The sequence below is a fragment of the Bos javanicus genome, chromosome 18, assembly GCF_032452875.1.
Source record: "Bos javanicus breed banteng chromosome 18, ARS-OSU_banteng_1.0, whole genome shotgun sequence".
Classification (NCBI taxonomy): domain Eukaryota; kingdom Metazoa; phylum Chordata; class Mammalia; order Artiodactyla; family Bovidae; genus Bos; species Bos javanicus.
This window is the reverse complement of record NC_083885.1, coordinates 40,285,678-40,307,105: the sequence shown is the minus strand read 5'-3', so window position 1 is coordinate 40,307,105 and position 21,428 is coordinate 40,285,678. Positions and strand designations below refer to the sequence as shown.

General features: G+C 46.8%; 1 protein-coding gene across 1 annotated transcript in view; it reads right to left on the bottom strand.

The window, feature by feature from the left end:
- The window catches only part of HYDIN (HYDIN axonemal central pair apparatus protein), a 465,600-nt gene that overhangs the window by 8,065 nt on the left and 436,107 nt on the right, over positions 1 to 21,428 (bottom strand). Inside the window, 14 exon segments of the mRNA XM_061387844.1 lie at positions 281 to 431; positions 1,207 to 1,370; positions 2,430 to 2,642; positions 4,232 to 4,451; positions 5,241 to 5,518; positions 6,522 to 6,677; positions 9,536 to 9,734; positions 13,154 to 13,323; positions 13,795 to 14,016; positions 14,545 to 14,752; positions 15,438 to 15,585; positions 18,000 to 18,165; positions 19,212 to 19,350; positions 20,091 to 20,303. Coding sequence (XP_061243828.1) covers positions 281 to 431; positions 1,207 to 1,370; positions 2,430 to 2,642; positions 4,232 to 4,451; positions 5,241 to 5,518; positions 6,522 to 6,677; positions 9,536 to 9,734; positions 13,154 to 13,323; positions 13,795 to 14,016; positions 14,545 to 14,752; positions 15,438 to 15,585; positions 18,000 to 18,165; positions 19,212 to 19,350; positions 20,091 to 20,303 — 2,647 coding nt within the window.

Below are 21,428 nucleotides of genomic sequence, written 5' to 3'. Positions count from 1 at the left end.
CTAAACCCTCAGAAAAGGGATCTTTCGCTCTTATTGTGGTCTGGTGTCTGATGCCCAATGTTACCTACTGCTTCAGGGTTTTCATGATTCCGCCACCTTGAGGGTTTGTTATGGGCCTACATGTTGGCTGGCTATCTCGTCTCATCTTAAAGGGTCTGGTCCCCCTCAATGGTCAGTCTCGCAGGATAAGGGAGGGTATATCTTCCCTCCCAACACAGGATCATCAACCTCAGGGCCAACCCTCCAGGGTCCCAGGGCAGTGCCTTTAGTGTATGGATACCTTTGCTGTGTACAGTCCCTCCTTGTAGGAGAAGAAGTTCAGCTTGTAATCTTTCTTTGAGGAGGACAGCACATCAATGTAATCAAGGCCCTTTAAGGTGACACTCAGGTCAGGCTTCTCTGGTTTCAGTATTTCCACAATGACCCGGAATCTGGGGGAACACAGAGGTACAAGAAGAGAGGATGAAATGAGACAGTTTGCCCAAAGGAAAGAAGGCAAGGTACCTTGTCCACTGTTGATTTCACAGAAAGCATGTGGGTCCAGGGTTCTAGCCTCCACACTGCCACTAGTAATAACAGGAACTACCACTTAACAACTCCCTACTATGTGCCAGGTACTGAGTCCTGCTCCACATGGGTTACATTACAAGCTTTTAGTCGCCAGTGTCTATAGGAGGTACATCTCGTTATCCTCTCTATTTTACTAGGGAAGAAGTTGAGGCGGAGAGAAGGAAGATGCCATGCACAGGTAACAATGCCGAGTTATAGGCAGAACTAGCATTCAAACGTGGGTCTGGGCCTTTATCCACTATGCCGAGCAGGTAGTTCTCTTCTCCCAGCCTTTGGCTCCTTTTCCATAAAAGAAGGGGACCTGGCTGGCCTCCAGCTCCTCCAGCTTCTTTTCTCTCTGCAAGTACAAGATCTGAGGATCTGGCCAGTGGCTGATGTGATACGACAGGGCTCTCAGTAATAACCACCACGATTATCATTTTGACAATAATAACAGCTAACATTTATTGAGCACTTATTTTGTGCCTGGCGCTCTTCCAGGAAATTTACAAGGCGTCAGCTGCTCACAGGCAGCCCTGAACAGGACACGCTCTGTGGGGCGCAGGTCAGGCAATGCCTGGCAGCAGCACAAAGGGCCAGACTCGACACTGCGGTTCCTCCCTCCGTCCCCTCTTCATCCCCCACCTATTCTCTCACCTCTGGGGCTTGTTCAGCCAGTTGGTGACTGGCAGGAGCTCAGTGTAGGGTGTCTTACATGGCACTTCACGGTAGATATTGGCCACAGCCTTGGGGAGCTCGGAAGTCCCGTGCAGCATGTACAGCCAGCCAGTCCCATCTGGGAGGGGGAAGAAGAGGGTGCCCTAAGAGAAGAACAACAGTGGAGAGCATGACACAGAGCAGCCTTTATCAGCTACCTCTCAGGCATGGCAGCGACACAGGATTAACGAAGTTATGCAAATAGGTTTAACACTTTTGGAAAGTAGCTTCATAATACGTTTCCAAGAGTCATAAACATGTTCACATGTATTCGAACCAGGAATCTCATCCCAGGGAACTTACTGAAGAAAAATCCCTGCAGAGGAAAAAGTTATACATAAACGTGTGCGTTCAGTCACTCAGTTGTGACTGACTCTTCGTGACCCTTTGGACTGTAGCCCGCCAGGCTCCTCTCTCCAAGGGATTTTTCAAGCAGGGATATTGGGTTGCCAATTTCTCCTCCAGGGGACCTTCCCAAACCCAGGGATTGAGCCAGTCTTTTGCAGCTCCTGCACTGCAGGCAGATTCCTTGCCACTGAGCCATCGGGGAAGCACACGTATATTAGAATCGCTTCTACTGATGAAAATTTAGAGATAACTTAAACATCCAATAACTGGGGGTGTTAAATAAATTATGGAACTGTCATTCAATGAAATATTAGTCAATCAGTAAAGATGATTATCATGAAGATTATACAGCTAAACAGAAACATGCTCATGATGTGATGTAATGTGAAAGTAAGCAGGATGCAGAACTGAGGATGCTGTGAGGGCAGCCACGGCTGTCTCTGAGTAAGGATTGGTAAAGAAGACAGAAGAAAACAGTTCTTTTTTTGTGAGGGCAGTAGAAGATTGTGGCTTCCTTTTTTAATCTTTATCACAGTCACCTTGATGTTACTTGTGCACTTAAATTAAGTATTAATTGCTTGGTGCTTCATCCAGGACTTCATTTCAGAGATGAGCCTCTGGTTCCAAGAGAAGCCCCTCAACATGAAAATACATGGACGAAAAGGGAAGCTTTGGTCTTGATGAGCTTTGGACACAGTTCCCTGTGGTTTCCACATTATTTGTAGGGTTCCCCCCTTGTCCTAACATTCTCTCTCCCACAGCTCCTTCCTCCAGCCATGCCAGGAAACCCATGTGGGAGGTGGGGCTCAACCCACCTGATGTTTGCGGCTCTCCACGTTCATGCTGCGGGGCCGGTAGGTGATCTCGTAGGGCTTGTTTTGCTGGTGAGGCTCCAGGGTGATGAACTCGGGCCCCTCCCAGTGCTCACCCTCAATAATGGGGTGCAGATTCCAGGTCTGGTTGCTGCGGTTCGAAAGCATGATGGTCTGTGTGTGCTTGGAGCGCACCTGGCAGGTGAAATTCACCACCTGGAAGAAGATGGACACCTCACGCAGGCAGCGGAATTTACAAGTCTGGGGTTCAAAGGAAAGTTGATACATACACACACACACACACGCACACACACACGCATTTGGGAGCTGTCAGTATAGCAATTTTTTTTTTTTAAAGCCAAGAAACTGGATGAGATCATCAAGAAGTAAGTGTATTTAGAAAAAAAGAAGGAATTTTAGAACCAATTCTTAAAATCCTACACGCTCCAATGTTAAGAAAAACCAGAAGGGGAGATGAGAGGCAGCAACTATTAAAGTGGGAGGAAAACCAGGAGAGGGCAGTATCCTGGAGGCCACATGATGAAGGAAGTGCTTGAAGGACGAGGGCCTTGTTCAACGTGTTCAAATGCTATTGACAAGTCAAGTAAGATGAGCAGTGAGAACTAGCCATTGAATCTAGCAACATGGACAATGCACTGCTATAAAGGGAATCAAAGAGTTCACCAAGGGGATGAGAATAGTTTATCAATAGACCCACACATATATGATCAATTGGTTTTTTACCAAAGTGCAAAGGCAATTTAGTGGAGAAAGGACAATCTATTAAGTAAATGGTTCTGGAACAACTGGATATCTGTGTACAAAAAATGGATTTTTTGAATTTTGATCCATAATCTTATACTACATACAAAAATGAACTCTAAACAGATTGAAGATATAAATTCAAAACTTATGTCCTGAATATACACAGAGCTCTCAAAACACAGTAAAACAAGAAAACAAACAACCCAAATGAAAATGACTTGAACAGATACTTCAATAAAGAAGATAGATGGATGGCAATGAAGTACCTGAAAAGATGCTTGACACCATTAGCCAGGGAAATCCAAATTTAAAACCACAAGATATCATCATGTACCTATTAGAATGACTAAAATTTTAAAAAACCTGACCATATCAAGCATTGGCAAGGATGTGGTGCAAGTAGAAACGTCTGAGGTGGCTGATGGGGACATAAGATGACACAACCACTTTGGAAAACAATTTGGTAAGTTCTTAAACAGGCAAACGTGTACCTACCCTATGATCCAGCCATTTCACTCTCACATATTCACCCAAGAAAATGAAAGTATATATTCTTGCCAAGACTTGTACATACACATTTATAACATACTGCATGACTCCAGGTACACAACATTGTTGAAATAGCAAGAGATGGAGCTCAGGTGTCATTATGACCGTAAGCAATGTTGCCAGGAGCTATCAGGTCTCCACTGCTAGGGCTTCTAGCGACAGGGTCAGCAGAGGTTAACCCAGGTGTCACCCTTTACTTACAGAGCTTATGGCAGAATGTGATCTAGCCAGAGATGTCAGTATAACCTTCCTTGAGAATGAGATGCTTGGGTTGAGAGTTGAAGAATAAATAGGAATTAACTAAATGGAGAGGGGAAAAGGAGTATGTCAGCAGTGGGAAGAGCACGTGCAGAGGCCCTGTGGAGGAGGGAGCAGGTCTGCATGTTTGATGTGGGCACTGAGGACTGTTTGAACAGAGTCTGACTGAGTTCTCTTGTGGGGCTTGCTGGGCCATTCCACCATTGATCCATCTGTTGGTAGCACCTACTGACCTCTTTTACTGAAGGTGGTCCCACGCACACTCCAGACAGGGTTAGGCTCAGAGGACTGCCTCCCTGGATGAAGCAGAGCAAGTTTTTGTGGAGAATCTCCTTGCCCACCTCGGTAGGATGGTAAGTCACTTCAAAAGAAACCTCCATGCCTGCGGTGATATAGCCCTCTTCCGGGCTGATGGAGAACAGAGGCTCAAGTTTTTTGGTATCCCATTTGAACCTTTTCCAAGACAGGAGACAAGAGAGACAGTTTATTAATATCCCGGTGGTATTCTCAGTGCTGCTGAGAAGAGAGACTGTGTCTGGTTTTCAGGTGGGAGGTTCATCCCCTTGTGCCCTTCCTGGGACCTAGGAGAAGGAAGACTGCCAGGAAAAGCTGCGGTGTGGGACCAAGGCCAAGTCATCCCTGGGTGCGACCTCTTCACTCTCCCTAGGGGCTGAGAAGGGTGGAAAGTGGTGCATCTTATCTTTCTGTCCACAGTGACACCCACGGGGGGAGCATGTGCGTGAACACATTTAAATGGGTGCCTGAGGTCACACAGCTAGGACGTGGTCAGGCCAGGACTGGAACCCTCCCGAGCTGGTAGCCATGACTGATCCCTGCACTGCCTCTCGGGTCTGATCCAGGAGGGTGGAGACAATCCCTTCACATGAGAGCTGCCCCTGATCCTGGTGGCCCTGGGACCTGCTGGCCTTGTGGTCACCCCTCTGTGGTCTGGCCCTTGGTCCAGGCAGGATGGTGCAGACCAGTGCTTCCAGTGCCAAGGCTGCCACATCACAGCTTCAGGGCACTGTTCCCCGGCAGCTGGTGTGAAGGGTGCCCCCTGCAGGTGGGCAGTGTGCAGCAGGCACGGCTGTGGCAACGTGCTGAATGGTGACTGGGCAAGCAGCTGCTGGTGGGCACCACTGTTGAGCCTTAACTCCATCTGTGGCATAGGGACCACCAAATACCCACTTTAGAGGGTCCTGGGATAGTTAACGGGAACCCAGGCCCAGGAGACTCTCCTACCTTGCACCCACGTCACCCGTGTTCAACATGAGGATGCGACGCGTGGCTTGTGTCTGACACACGACTGGTCCAAAGGGAAGATGCTCCTGGTCCAGGGAGATCTCCAGGGCCTGGCAGCAGCCGCTGATGAGGAAAAGGGGCCGCAGGAGCCCCATGCACTCCATGAACACCTCCTCGGAGAAGGGAGGGACACGCTTTAGTGGGGCGAAGGTGACTTCCAGCTTCTGAACCTCTTTGGGCTTCAGAGTGATGTTGCGGAATGGTGACAAGGTGATGACCTGGACAAAACGACAACAAGTCTCAGCAGCTGAGGGCGGGGGACTCCTGGAGCTCCATTTCCAAGGTCCTGCTGTGAGGATGGATTACTGAGTAAACGTAAGAATGAACTGAATGAAGGAATGGATACAGTCCATTCTCAAGATGAAATACATCTGGTCCCATTTCAAAGGGCCATCCAAACACTGTGAGAGGAAGCAGGCAGCCGGGGCTGTGGATTCCTTATGCAGGGAGCCTGAGGACATGGATTTAGCAACAGGCATGTTTCTCTCACACAGCAGACTCCAGTGGAAAGAGGGACAGCCTTTCGGGGGCAGATGAATGATGTATATTGAAACACACTCTTCCTTTTGGTCCAAGAAGCCCACTTCTAGGAGTATATGCTCAGCAGAGAGTCATGGGTGCACACAAAAGTTTGTTTAAATGAATATTACAATGTTGCTTATAAAATAAAATAAAATTAAAAAACAGGAACACCTGAAATGAGCAGAAATAGAGGCCTGGTTCATCTACGTAATGAAGGTACAGATGAACAAATGAAACAATGTTTAGGAGTTACTGGTAGATGGTAAAAGCAGGCTTCAAAACAATCTGAAAGTTGGTAATTTATTTTTAAAATGTGTAGGAAAAACAGGGGAAAGAAAGGTACAAAAATGTTAAGTGATTATTTCGGGGTATGACACTATAGGCCAAATGTTTTTCTTTGTGATTTTCCATATTTTTCAAATTTCCTGTCATGAAGATGTATGTGTATTCACTTGCACCCAGATCTTCCGGATCCTATCAAGGGCACTTCTGTGTGTCACTGTCACCCTCTAGAGGAAGAGGCTCTCCAAGCTGTGGTTTCCCTACATGCAAAAGGGGAGTGACAGGGGCTCCCCTATACCGTTTTTTATGAAGGTGATCAGACAGGGAGAGCACTTGGAATGGCCTGGCCCACGGAAGCTGCCTGAGAATCGTGAGGTGCGGAGGCATGAAGACGCTGCTGGGACCCTGATCACCAACCTTGGTTTCCTGGAGTTCTGCCGAGAACATGACTGACAGGTTAAATGTGAGCTGGGCTTGGCTGTTGTTCATGATGGAAACCATTTTTTTCACCACCTGTCCAGGCAGGATGGCTCCTAACTTCAAAATCTTATTGGCTGGATCTAGGACTAAAATCTGTGGACCAGAAAGAGAGCAGGGAGGGAGGGAGGGGTCAGAAGTTAATGAGAAAGAGAAATATAAAAAAAAATCTATTTCTGCTTTATTGACTATGCCAAAGCCTTTGACTGTGTGGATCACAATAAACTGTGGAAAATTCTTCAAGAGATGGGAATACCAGACCACCTGACCTGCCTCTTGAGAAATCTGTATGCAGGTCAGGAAGCAACAGTTAGAACTGGACATGGAACAACAGACTGGTTCCAAATAGGAAAAGGAGTTCGTCAAGGCTGTATATTGTCACCCTGCTTATTTAACTTCTATGCAGAGTACATCATGAGAAACGCTGGACTGGAAGAAGCACAAGCTGGAATCAAGATTGCCGGGAGAAATATCAATAATCTCAGATATGCAGATGACACCACCCTTATGGCAGAAAGTGAAGAGGAAATAAAAAGCCTCTTGATGAAAGTGAAAGTGGAGAGTGAAAAAGTTGGCTTCAAGCTCAACATTCAGAAAACGAAGATCATGGCATCTGGTCCCATCACTTCATGGGAAATAGATGGGGAAACAGTGGAAACAGTGTCAGACTTTATTTTCTGGGCTCCAAAATCACTGCAGATGGTGACTGCAGCCATGAAATTAAAAGACGCTTACTCCTTGGAAGGAAAGTTATGACCAACCTAGATAGCATATTCAAAAGCAGAGACATTACTTTGCCAACAAAGGTCTGTCTAGTCAAGGCTGTGGTTTTTCCTGTGGTCATGTATGGATGCGAAAGTTGGACTGTGAAGAAGGCTGAACGCCAAAGAATTGATGCTTTTGAAGTGTGGTGTTGGAGAAGACTCTTGAGAGTCCCCTTGGACTGCAAGGAGATCCAACCAGTCCATTCTGAAGGAGATCAGCCCTGGGATTTCTTTGGAAGGAATGATGCTAAAGCTGAAACTCCAGTACTTTGGCCACCTCATGTGAAGAGTTGACTCATTGGAAAAGACTCTGATGCTGGGAGGGATTGGGGGCAGGAGGAGAAGGGGACGACCGAGGATGAGATGGCTGGATGGCATCACTGACTGGATGGACGTGAGTCTGAGTGAACTCCGGGAGTTGGTGATGGTCAGGGAGGCCTGGTGTGCTGTGATTCATGGTGTCACAAAGAGTCGGACACGACTGAGCGACTGAACTGAACTGAACTGACCCTAGTGAGGCAAGGGTGGTTCCCTCTCTTCCTGTGTCCCTCATTCTTCACACTGGATGGGCCTTCGCCTTCACTCACTCAACAAACATTTATATGCATAAAATGTGCACTAAACAACTTGTTGCACAATTACATACTTACAGCTGGGTTCAAAGATGTTAAGAAGGAAAGGCTCGGGGTACAAAGGGTTGAGCCAGTCTGAGGGTGAGGGAGGCCTCCCTGAGGAAGGCATGCTCACACGAGGAGCTGCTGGAAGGGTAGCATCTGGATTTAAGTCAGGGTGGCGTGGGGCTGCACCCCGAAGGAGGAGACAAGCTGTGGCAAGGCCCTGAGTTGGAGGGAGTGGCCTGGTCAGGCCTGTGGCTGGGAGAGAGGTGGGGAACACAGGAAGATAGTTTGGAGGGGGATCGGGTGTTTTTCTGGGAGAAGTGGGAAGCCAGTGTAGCCTGGAGTGCTCCCATCAGATGGTATCATGTGAGTGTGCCCTGGCTCACTCCTCTGTGGAGAGGGACTGGAAGAGGGCAGGAGACAGAGCCGTGAAGAGAGAGAGATGACCATGGCAGCAGAGGTGGGAAAAACAGGTACACCTTAAAGTCCCCATCTAGAGCCCTGATCAAAGTGCTGGCCTGCATGAGGCTGAGATCAGGCTGGGCCTTGCCCTCTGGGATGGTGTGACCCACAGAAATAGCACCCACGAGTCACTGTTACTTGACCAGTCAGTAAGCAGCACCCCTCCCCCTAATGGAAAGATGGGCTCTGTCCATCCCGCCCGCAGGCTTCCATGTTGTCTACAAAGGTAAGAGTCTCTGGCCCCAGCGGGTAAGCTCCTGGAGGTCAGAGAACTCGTTTAAGTCTCCTGAAAGCACCTGACATAAATGAGTGCTGAGCGAGTGAATGAATGAACACATGAAAGGAACCACGACATCAGAAGAGACCCCGCCACTGGCTTGAGTGAGACACACCAGGTGGCCCAATCCTGTGGCTCCCCGGGATTGATGGAAAGGATGCCAGGAACACACCCCTCCCATTTCCTCTTGGTTGCTGAAATGTCCCATGCATTGCTGAGGATTGCAGAAGGTCTTCAGTCTTCTAAAACTACCTAATAAATGCAAAAACTCCCACCAGACAGACACGTGAAATGTATACTGGACATGGGGAAGAAAGGATAAGTGGTAGAACCAGACCATCCCCTTCCTGCCAGGAGCACCTGGTTAGAAGGAAGGCCCTCAGTCAGACGGGATCCTGGGAGTTGGGGCTGGCTGCAGAATGTCAGTCTATGTGGTCTTAGGGAACGATGGCCCATAACTGAAACTTACGTCTGCATACAGTGCTTCACACAAACCTTGACTGTAACCTGAAAACACTACGTGCTCTCATGTGGGAGGAAGAGGACTTGCTTGGGATACTGCATCTGATAGTCTCAAACTTCTCCAAGAAAAAGAATGGTTCTGCAGTGCCTGTGGTTACTTATGTCCTTTGATACGGGAACATTTGGTACTGGCGAGATCTATGTGGTTCTCTTGGGTCTGATCTGTCTTGATGGGACTGGCTGACCTCTGACAGAGCAGCCAGGGGGCAGGAGACATGGAGGTTGGAGGAGTGTGGGCTCGGGTGGGCAAGGTGGCTGAGAAGGGCAAGGGGGGTGGTGCCAAGCCCGATGATCCCCCCAGCTGTCGCTCACCTTCATTTCCGTTCCTTTCCCTTTGATTTCAACTACTTGCTGCGAGAGCCCATTGATTTCAAAGGGGATGAGTTCTCGATAACTGATAGTTTCTCGAGGATAAAAGATGATGGGGATCTCCAGTGTCTTTCCTGGCTTTATCACATCGACTCGGAAGTTCACCTCGAGGTGGCTGGTGTTGGTGTACAAACAATCCAAGCTGGAGGAAATCAGAAGGAAGCTGTGTGAGCTCTCAAATGGCTGACATAGAGGGAATGAGCCCCTTGCTTCTCTGAGCTGGACCCACTGTGGGATGTCCTGCCGTGTTGTCCTGGAGTTGGAATTTCAGGGCTGGAAGGGACTGCAGCAGTGGTCCAGCCTACAGTCTCCTGGGCACGACTGAGTCACTTCCCCCAGATCACATCCTGAGACCTTGGCAGAACCAGGCCTCAAAGGCAGTCTCATTACCTTTTACCCAGGGCTTCTTTCACTCTCTCACCCTCTCTTCCTTGATAACGCAGCTCATGTGTGGTAGTTTCCTGGACGAAGGGTGTGCTTCCAGGAGTAACTGGGTGGCAAAGCATGGTGGGGAGGAGGATGTGTCCAGAGTCAGACAAGAGTGTGGACCCAGACTCCAGCCCCAACTTCCATGTGGCCTGAGGACAGTTACTCAGCCTGTCTGGGTCCCTGTTGCCTCATCTGTAAAATGAGAGTAGCGACCTCTTTCTCATGAAGCTGTTGTGAGGATTAAACGAGATAAAGTGACTAAATCAGCCACTACAGGCACAGAGGAAACATTCTAGAGGTGAGCTCTTGTTATTATTATTACTAATAGCTCAACTAGAAGGGACCTTCAAAGATCACGTCCACCCTCCTGCATCTGTGGGTGGGAGGCACCTAGACCTCCATTACAATCCCTCCTCGTCTGTCTTCCAAGTTATTTAGAGAAGGACTCTAGCTAAGGCAGTAAATAGAGTATAATGCCTAAGACAAAGTAAGAGTCAGATTCAATTAAATTAGGCAAGAAGGAATATAGGCAGGTAAGATTTTAAATTCGTATTTAAAATTACATGATACTCCCGTAATGTAACATTCGGGAGAATCGTCATCACCACTGGTATCACTGCCACAAAAGTAGCCGCAGACAAAAATAGCCGAGCATTTCCTATGTTCCAGGCACTAAGTACTCTCTCTAAATGAGCTAATGAATCCTCCTAATAACCCATGGGGAGGTACTATTATCATCCCCCACTGCAGGCATGGAGACAGCGGCACCGAGAGTTCATAAAGACCTAAATGCAAGGCTGGATGTTATAAAACTCTAGAGGAAAACACAGGAAGAACACTCTTTGACATGAACCCTAGCAAGATCTTTTTTGACCCACCTCCCAAAGTAACGAAAATAAAAACAAAAATAAACAAATGGGACCTAATTAAACTTAAAAACTCTTGCACAGTAAATGAAACCCTAAGTAAGATGAAAAGACAACCGTCAGAATGGGAGCATATTTTTGCAAATTAAGCAACAGACAAGGGATTATTAGTCTGCAAAGTATACAAACAGCTCATGCAGTTCAATTAAAAAAAAAAACCAATCAAAAAATGGGTGGAAGACCTAAATAGATATTTCTCCAAAGAAGACATACAGATAGCCAACAACACATGAAGAGATGCTCAACATTACTAATTATTAGAGAAGTGCAAATCAAAACTACAATGAGGTATCACCTCACACTGGTCAGAATATCCATCATCAAAAAATAATACGAACAATAAATGCTGAATAGGGTGTGGAGAAAAAAAAGGGAACTCTTACACTGTTGGTGGGAATGTAAATTTATACAGCCACTATGGAGAACAGAATAGAGGTTCCTTAAAAATCCAAAAGTAGAACTACCCATATGACCCAGAAATGGGTCTACCATAGGACGCCTATGCATAGATACGGAGAAAACCATAATTCAGAAAGATAGGGACTTCCCTGGAAGTCCAGCGGTTAAAAGACTTCGCCTTCCAAGGCAGGGGGTGCAGACTCCATTAGTGGCCAGGGAGCTAAGACCCCACATTTCTCATGGCCAAAAAACCGAAACATAAAACAGAAGCAATACTGTGAAAAATTCAATAAGGACTTAAAAAAACACAAATAGACACAAGCACCCCAACGTTCACAGCAGCACTACGTACAATAGCTAGGACCTGGAAGCAACCTAAATGCCCATCAACAGAGGGACGGATAGAGAAGATGTGGTACATAGGTACAATGGAATATTACTCAGTCATAAAAAGGAACGAAACTGTGCCCTTTGCAGAAATGTGGATGGACCTAGAGACTGTCATACAGAAAGAGAAAAAAAAAATCATATATTATATGTGGAATCTAGAAAAATGATGCTGATGAACATTTTTTGCAAAGTGGAAATAGAGACACAAATGTGGAGAACAAATGTATGGATACCAAAGGAGGAGGGTGGGTGGGATGAACTGGGAGACTGAGATGGACATGTACACACTACTATATATAAAACGTAACCAATGAGAACCTTCCGTATAGCACAAGGAGCTACATTAAATGCTCTGCAGGGATCTGAATGGGAAGGAAATCCAAAACAGAGGGGATGTATGTACACATACAGTTGATTTACTTTGCTATACAGCAGAAACCAATACAACATTGTAAAACAACTATGCTCCAATAAAAATTAATTTAAAAAAAAAAAAGGCAAAAAAAATTTGCTTGAGGTCACATAGCTAGGGAAGAACTGGGATTTGAACCTGTGCTATTTGATATTTGATATGGTAGCCACTAGACATGTGGCTATTAAATTAAAATTAATTAAAATAAAAAATCCTGTTCCTTGGTGGCGTTAGGCACATTTCAAGGGCTCCATAGCCACATGTAGCTACAGGCTACCATATTGGACATTGCAGATAGACAATGTTTCTGAAACTGAAGTTTCAGTTCAATTGCAGCACACTGATCTAGAGAACTTTTAATAAACACAGGTCTCTGGGCCTGTCTCTGGAGATTCTGTTTTGTTAGGTCTGGAATAGGGCCCAGAAATCTGGATTGGAACATTCGACACAGGGATGGTACAGAGAGGCTGGATTTGAATCAGAGGGCTAAGGCTCAGTATGCTGCTGCTGCTGCTAAGTCACTTCAGTCGTGTCCGACTCTGTTCGACCCCATAGACGGCAGCCCACCAGGCTCCCCCGTCCCTGGGATTCTCCAGGCAAGAACACTGGAGTGGGTTGCCATTGCCTTCTCCAAAGCTCAGTATAGATCTGCCTTTTACTGCCAGGTCACTCGCCCAAGAAATTAACTTTTTAACTCTCCAAATCTGAGTTCCCACATTTATTATGTGGGGAAAATAAAAGCAAGTCATCAAGCCTCTTGTCAGGTCACCTGGCATTGTCCTCCTCACTTCCAGAAGAGGATTTTTTTTTTTTAAGCAGAGTAGTTCATGGCTATCCAAATATCAGTATTAGAAGTGAGGAAAGGATACTCAGGATTCATGCCCATCTTGTGCTAGAGGCTCTCTTATAATCTTTTCTCTGTCTTGGCAGGACCTCAGCTGTGTGGAGGCTGTAGGACCCGCAGGAGTGGCAGAATCATCTGGAAGCTCTGGGAAGTCTGCTTACCTCATAGCTGTCTCCTCCTTGTTTGTGACAAGCAGGGTTTGCTTGTATGGGGGCATGCCAGCTTGGTAGATGAAGCAGGTGCCAAAGTTGTAGCTGGTGAAGGAGAAATGGACAGCTGGGCTCACAGCAAAGCCTGAGATGGTGCATGTAAATGTTGGACCGTGGCTGATCTGTCGGGGAGAGAATGTCCAGTAGAGATGACAGGGAGAAGTGAGAGAAAAGGGCCCTTACACCCTCAGGTGAAGGAGGGAAGCAGTCAGGTGCTTTAAAAGAATTCAGGTCCCAGGACTCCATGTGCAGAATCTCTACAGAGATTCTGATTCAGAGATTCTGATTCAGGCTCTAAGTTTCTTAAGGAAACCAAGGTGGATGATTCTGCAACCAGGCCCCCATTGGCTCTTGAATCATTGCAGCAATAATTCAGCTCAAAGGCAGAGGGGTATGCAGAGACCTGTCAGTTCCCACCCAACATCTGCTTCCTGGGGCTTCCTCATTAGCAGGACTCCGATTGGCTGCCAACTTGCCTGGGAAACATGCTTGACTTCCCATCCTGCCTTGCAGCTAAGGGTGGACATCGGACACAGTTCTCAAGACAGAATGCCGTGAGTGCGTTCAGTGTCGGACAATGTTAAATGCCTTACCTTGATTTTGAGTTCCAGACCCTTCAAGACACATTTCTTTAATGGCCGGAAAGACAGGGAGGCGTGTGCACTCTGCCCCACGTCCACACTGCCGTCGGTGGGTGAAAATTCCAAGTACTGCAGCAGGGATCTGGGGCCAGACAGCTCCGCCTGGAAGCTGAAGTTGAACTTTCCAGTGTTGATAAAGCTGAATTCACACTGGACACACTCATTCAATTCCACCTGAGGGAGAACAGAGCTGTATGTTGAGTGAGTGCAAACCATGGTTCCCTTCTCTGGAGTCAGGGTATGTAACGTGTTGGGGGAAATACCCTTTGGGAAGCAGCGACAACCCATGGTGTTAGTGAGCTGAGTGAGTATCATTAGCATAATGCAGCCAGAGTCCAGCAGGAGCTACAAAGTGCTGGAGTCCTTCCTATCTGAAGAGGAAGATGACAGCTGAATTCTTAGAGATCACTTAGGAGGTAGCAAAACCTCCTTCCTGTATGTTTAGGATAAGCATTCTTCCCCTTCCCTACCATCTCTCTGCCCCCTGAAAAGTAAAATAAGAAAAGCTTTCTTATCATATCACGTGAAAAGCTTTCTTTTCACATCAGAGCCATACACAGTCTGGTTTGGAGCTGCTGCTGGTTTGTTTCTGTTCTCCTGATCTCCCTGGCGTTTGAAACAGAGCTTCATCGAATGCTCACATGCACTGCTTTTCCCAGCCAGTGTGGAAGCAGAGAGAGCAGGGCCCTCTCACACCTTTACCTCATAGAAGTTGACAATGGTAGTCTGGTTGGGAGTCAGGAGAGTGACGGAGCCGTTCCTGTCCTTGCATTTGACCTCCACGTTCACAGAGTAGCCCTCAGCCTTGACATTTAAGGTCAGAGGGTGGGCTTTCTTTTTCACATTGCAGATCAAATTAAAGTTCACATCTCCTTCTTTCTTTGGTGTGAAGAAAATATCAATTGGGAACCTGGTTGGGGAAGACGACAGCAGATTGGGTAACTAGACCAATCTGTTAAAGAAGCTGAAGAAGATAAGCCCCATGGATCAACATGCACTAGGAGGGGAAGGCAGCCTAACTCCAAATCAGGGTGAATTTTCCAGGCACGGCAGGCCACTGCTTTAGGGATTCACAAACACAGTGGACAGTGTGGAGAAGAATATAAACATAAGAAAATACTGAGAAAAAGTGCTTAAAGTTCTCAGTGTTCTACGACTCATCATGAAAATTATCAACAGGGGATAAGCAGGACAGAGATGGAACTGTAATGTCTCAATTTTAGAGTTGGCAGAGACTTCAGAGATGGGACACTCTGCTAAGTTGCTTCAGTAGTGTCTGACTCTTTGTGATGCTATGGACTATAGCCCGCCAGGCTCCTCTGTCTATGGGATTCTCCAGGCAAGAATACTGGAAAGGGTTGCCATGCCCTCCTCCAGGAGATCTTCTTGACCCAGGGATCAAACCCACATCTCTTCTGTCTCCTAAACTGGCAAGTGGGTTCTTTACCACTAGCTTCAACTGGGAAGCTCCAAATTTTAGAGTTGGGAGAGACTTCAGAGACGGGGCACTCTAAAGGAACCTGATTCTCCTGGCTCGTAGGCCTGAGACCCCTGCCATTGGGCAAGGGCAGTCCTAGGGGCTTCCTTTCTTTTACCTGGACAGTGGGGGGACCCAGCCTTCCATGGGACATACAACCAGGCTGTTGCTGAAAGCTTCAGAATACCGGGAGGTGTCCTGGAAGGCAAAATGGAACTCCTGCTCCTCCTTGTTGATGATCTTCACAGTCTCCCTGGCTTCCCGGCCTGAGGAGGAAACACTACCCTCAGAGGAGCCCTCGTGCCTGCTCCTGGCGCACCTCAGCAGGCGAGAGGAAGCCTGTTTAGAAGGGATTCTCCAGCTTCTTTTCTTCCCTCTGCCAAGCTCCTCAGCCTTTGGCTGCCTCTCTTCCTTCTTTTTACTCTACAAGTGTTCTTCCTCTCAAGGCGCTCCAGCTCTTCCTTCTAAAACTGTACCCCATCAACTGTCTGCTCCTCGTAGGTGGCCACTCAGCCTTGGGTTGTAGCTCTCCTGGGATCCTGCTTGCTCCTTTAGACTCAATGCCTTCCTGCTTTTGTTAATGGGGGCTTGTAGGCCCCTCTGCTCTGCCATATCTCTATGAATCATCTGTGCGTCGGACTCACTTGAATTAAATTTCAGGTGTGTCATGGCTGTCCTGACAGGGCCCTGACCAACGTGTCTCTTATCGCTAACTTCCTTTTTCTTACTTTCCTTGACTACTGTGGAGCATTTATTTTTCTACATAAACTTTAGAATCACTTTACCAAATTCTGCCCTTAACTCAATCCTTTAGGATTAAGGTTGCCAGGTTTAGTAAACAATTTTTTTTAGTATAAGTATGTCCCAAATATTGCATGGGACATATTTATACTAAACAATCATTCTTTGTTATCTGAAATTCAAATTAAACTGTGCATCCTGTGTTTTCTTAGACAACACTAGCTGGGATTTTATTGAGAACTTGATTAAATTTGTATTTAATTTTTGGGAGAATGGACAAATGTTCAGATTTTGCTTGAGGGCATTTTAATAACATTTTATAGTTTTATTCATATAGGTCCTGTGCTTTTCTTGTTACATTTATCCCTAGCTATTATATAGGTCATATCAGTATTGAACGGAATTTTCTGTTTGTTTCTAGGTGCTTATTGCTAAAAGAAAGAGAAACCATTGATTTTTGCATACGACTTGCAAACAGCCACTTCCTAAATTATCCTGCTGATTCTAGAAGTTTGTTTGCTTTTCTCTAGAGTCTCTTGAGCTTATCTGTGTATGCTGTCATTAGCAATAGCATAATGAGCCAATTTTGTCTCTTTTTTCCCAATGTTTATGCCAATTATTTAATCTTCTTATTTTATTGTACTTGCTAAAATCACTAACCAAGTGTCCAATAATGACAGTGACAGTGACCATTCTTGCCTAATTCCTGACTTTAACTGAAGTGACTTCAGTGGTTTATTACCAGGTAATATTTGCCTCTTGATTTTGGTTAATCTTTATTCAAGTTTTTTCCCCTCTATTCCCATTTTACTACTAGAGTTTTTGTTGAGAATGTCTGCTGAATTTTTGGCAATGACTCTGGTATATGCCAATACCTGGTTCTTCTTTAATCTGGTGATGTAATAATTATATTGAAATGCACCACCATTGCATTCCTAAATTGTCTTCTTATTATTCTTATGCTACATTGCCCACTTACTTGTTCAAAACCTGATTAATGCCACAATCTCCTCCTATCTATTATATGTAGCAGTGTAAGAAATGTATGGAAATAATACACACCATACGGTTCACAATAGTTTCCTCTGATGGAAAGGGAAAAATGAGGGAGGCGGGCAGTGATTATTATATTTTTCTTTATACAACACCACATTGATTGACTTATAAAGAATTCTACTTTTATAACTAGCCTAATGAATTACTAAAACAAATCCTCTGACTTGGGTTGTACTCCTCACACACACACACACACCATCACATCCATGTGACAGCGTCACAGTATTATAGGGGGACTTGTCCATCATTTCCTTTATTTCAAGTCTCTGCCCAAATGTCACCTTCCCACTGCCCGCTGGCACTCCTTTTCCCCCGACTCTATTTTATTCTTTGGAACACTTATCCACACCTGACCTGCTACATATTTCACCTTCTCATTTCTTGGTCGCCTGCTTCCTGCTACTAGAATGTAACCATCATGAAGATCAGGACATGGGCTTTGTCCTCTGCATTCCCAGCTCACAGAGGAGTGCCTGGCTCCCATGTGGGGCTCAACAATATTTGCTGAACTGGGCAAGAGTGTGAAAGGATGGCAGAGGGGTGTGACCACTGTGGGCCACAGTCTGGGGGCACATGCAAGTAGGATGGGGCTAGTATGGGGCTCTGGGGATAAACTAGTCAATCCAGACCCCAAGGGAATCTTCCAAGTAGGCTCTGCAGCAAGCTCCCTCAATGTTCTTAGGTTATTAGTGTGTGGGTTTAGAAGACACTTGATGGAAATTAGATTGAGAGGTTAAATATTCTGTGGCCCTGTGAATAGCAAAAAGAGGCCCTCTGACATGCTTCTAGAAGATACCAGGAAGAGTTCCCCTGCTAGGGGGAACACCCCTCCCCCACAGGTCATGCCAACTCTAAAATATACAAACCATTGGGGCAGCCTTACCAATGAGGAGACAACTGAAGTTGATATGTGACTTGTCCAAATTGATGAGAGGGTCAGTGGCTTTGCCTACCAGCAGGAAAGGGACTGTAATGTTGTGCTCGGGGATTAAGAAAGTCCAGAATGCCTCCGAGATGTCCAGATGGGAAGGTGTGAACTGGAAGACGACCTAAGAAGACAGTTTGGAGCATGGTGGTTAGAGGCGCTTCCGTGTGTTCGCCCCACGTACCTTAAAGGCATGCCAGCCCTGGGGCTGTGCCAGGTGACATTACCAGGTCATCACTTCCTCTCCCCTGTCTTTGTAAGGGCACGTAAGTTTGGCTGTACCAGTAACATCCATGTCTGTGTGCCCAGTCCACCAAGTATTTCTAAGGGCATCTGCCTCGCTCATTTCTATTTCTAAGGCTCTGCTGGCTAGGCTGCCATGTCTTGGGATAGCATGTAAAAATGGAAAGATTCAGGTAGAATTCGGAATTTTCCTGAAAAGTTCGGGAGAACTGGCAACCCTGGGCTCACTGCTGTGTGTGGTGATTTGTCGCCAGAGAAGCACTGTGGCCAGCCAACCCTGGTGCCCACCATTCCCTGTCATTGACCCTTGGCCTGTGCTCTCCATTTTTATGATCTTTCTGAAGGCATCTCAATTCGTAATCTTTGTCTCATGGATTTATTTCTGCCCCCAATATTCTCTGTAGAATTTATAGGACACAGGGCCCACAGAGCTGCTTTGGCCAGCAAGATTGTATTTCTTTAAATCTGACCCTCTGCTCTAAATCACTGTGTAGACATTAGGATTAAATCATGGGACATGACTCTGCTGTTCTCTTTTGCCCTTTGGCCTGACCAAGTAAAGATACATCTCTGTTCTCTCACGGCTGTCAGTCCCTGGACAAAAATAACTCGGCTCCTTGCTATTGTATGAGTCCTAGAGTCCCCAGGCACTGGTGTCCAGCTCTCTTGTCCTTGCTTTTGAAATATCAATTTTTAAAACTTCAAATACTAAAGCTCTCTGTCTCTCCACGGCCAACCAAGATGGCTCAGCTTTGTCCTGTTCATGAGGACTGGCTAACACACAGTAACCACCCTAGAAACACTTGTCGACGGACACAGCCTCAGGCCGCTCTCCCTAACTCTACCCACGCTCTGCAGCACACCTGCTCTGCAGAGGCGGATGGGATGAATAAAGCCCTGGGTCGAGCGGTCCCCATTCACACATACCTCAGCTTTCTTTTCAGGGAGGATGAGGCCCTTCTCTGTAAGGCACGTGAAGGCTGGAGGGTTCTGGAGACTTTCAATTTCTTCAGAGACCCAGGAGAAGGCGTAGGCGCTACTGGTCGGGTTTAGTATTGTAAAGGTCCTGCCCAAGGGGAAGAAGCGACAGCAGAGAGTGAGAGAGGGGCTTGCGGATTAAGAGAAACCTTTCTAGACTATTCCCTAGCACAGTCCCCTTATGTGGGGATCAGAACTGTTTTGGCCACTTCCTTATGTAGAAACAAAAACCGAATCTCACTTGGGGGTCCCACGTGTGGCTCTAGTTCTGGACTTTGGAGTGATAACACCACCAAGGGCCCTTCTGTCCCAGTGATCCTCTGTGGTCTAGGTGGTGGTCAGGGATCATGCTTTATGTCTTTCAAATTTCCTGAGTGTCAAAACTAAGGAGACAGAAATCCACTTCCTCACCGGAAAAATTCTCTAAAGTCAACCCCTAGGATAGCAAGCATGCTTCTAGCTGTCAGTCTAGCTTGCCTCTCTGAATTTTTTCCTCCGGGTTTTTAGAAAGATGAACTGATATGAACTCAACTAGTGCAAACCCGGAGAAGGCAATGGCACCCACTCCAGTACTCTTGCCTGGAAAATCCCATGGACGGAGGAGCCTGGTAGGCTGCAGTCCATGGGGTCACTAAGAGTTGGACACGACTGAGCGACTTCACTTTTGTTTTTCACTTTTATGCGTTGGAGAAGGAAATGGCAGCCCACTCCAGTATTCTTGCCTGGAGAATCACAGGGATGGCAGAACCTGGTGGGCTGCTGTCTATGGGGTCGTACAGAGTCGGAAACGACTGAAGCGACTTAGCAGTGCAAACCCACACCACTCACCGGAGATTCTTCCCTCCTATGCCCACGCTGGTGAACTCAATCACCCGGGTGTTTGGATCCAGAGCCCCACCACTAGGCCCTCGGAGGTCTGGGTTGCGCCGATGACCGATGATGTAGTCTGAATCTTTCAGGTCAAAATGGCAGATGGGCAGGGAGCTCCGTCCTTTGGCTGACAGGACTGGGCCATGCTCTCCGGGTGGCAGGTTAGGAATCCTGAGAGAATAAGGTTATTTTGATCTATTTTTAACTCTTTAATCAGTTCTTGCTTTCATGGCTGGAAATGGATATGATACCCACGAGAATGTGAGCTCCATGAGCACAGAGAATGGGTCTGTCTGGTTGACAACAAAACCACAGTGCCTTGAGGCGTACATGATACATAGTAGGTATTCACTAATTAATCGTGACAGGGATAAATACATGCATGGGCTGAGTACAGGGAGCCTGAATTCTGGTTCCTTCTGGGTGCCTCAGAAAAGACCCTGATGCTGGGAAAGATTGAAGGCAGGAGAAGGGGTCAACAGAGGACGAGATGGTTGGATGGCATCACCAACTCGATGGACATGAGTTTGAGCAAGCTCCAGGAGATGGTAAAGGACAGGGAAGCCTAGCGTGCTGCAATCCATGGGGCCGCAAAGAGTCGGACACGACCGAGTGACTGAACACCAGCTTGCCTTATTTTGGCCACAAGTTACTTCCTTTACCAATGGTGAGAAAACCTCCCTGCTATAAAGTCAGCACAGAGTCTTTCCCTCTGGGCTCTTTCATTGGCATCTAATGGGATAGGAAAAAGGACCCAGGCATCCTTAAGAAAACAAAACAAAACAAAAAACTACCCTGAGCTCCTTGGAGAAAGTGAACAAGATGTGAGCAGACCTCTATCCCCAGCACTGAGCTCAGGGGGCCCAGGTGTGGGAAGGGTCTCTGCAGGTGTGACTGCATGCTTTCCACCGGTCTTATGGTTCACGTAGGTCTCTGCCACCCCACGCCACGGGTCACAGACTTCCTCTAAGGCAGGTGTCCTCCGTGGAGCCCCCAGGGACGTTCATTGCCAGATATTATTGGATCAGCTCTCCTTTACCTGACCTAGACTCCATCTGCTCCTCTCTTCCTATGTTCCAGGCCCACCTCCTCCGTCACCACCACCACCGGATGCTTAACTGTACTTATTGTGCGCCGGGCGCCGTTCTAAGCTCTTCACTTGAATTAGCTCATTTCGTTTTCACAACAACTCTACAGAGTGGGTACTGTTATTTGCATTTTACATAGGAGGAAACTGAGCCTCAGAAAAGGTAAAAGAAAGCTTTTCCAAGGCCATGCTTGCCCAGGACTGGGGCC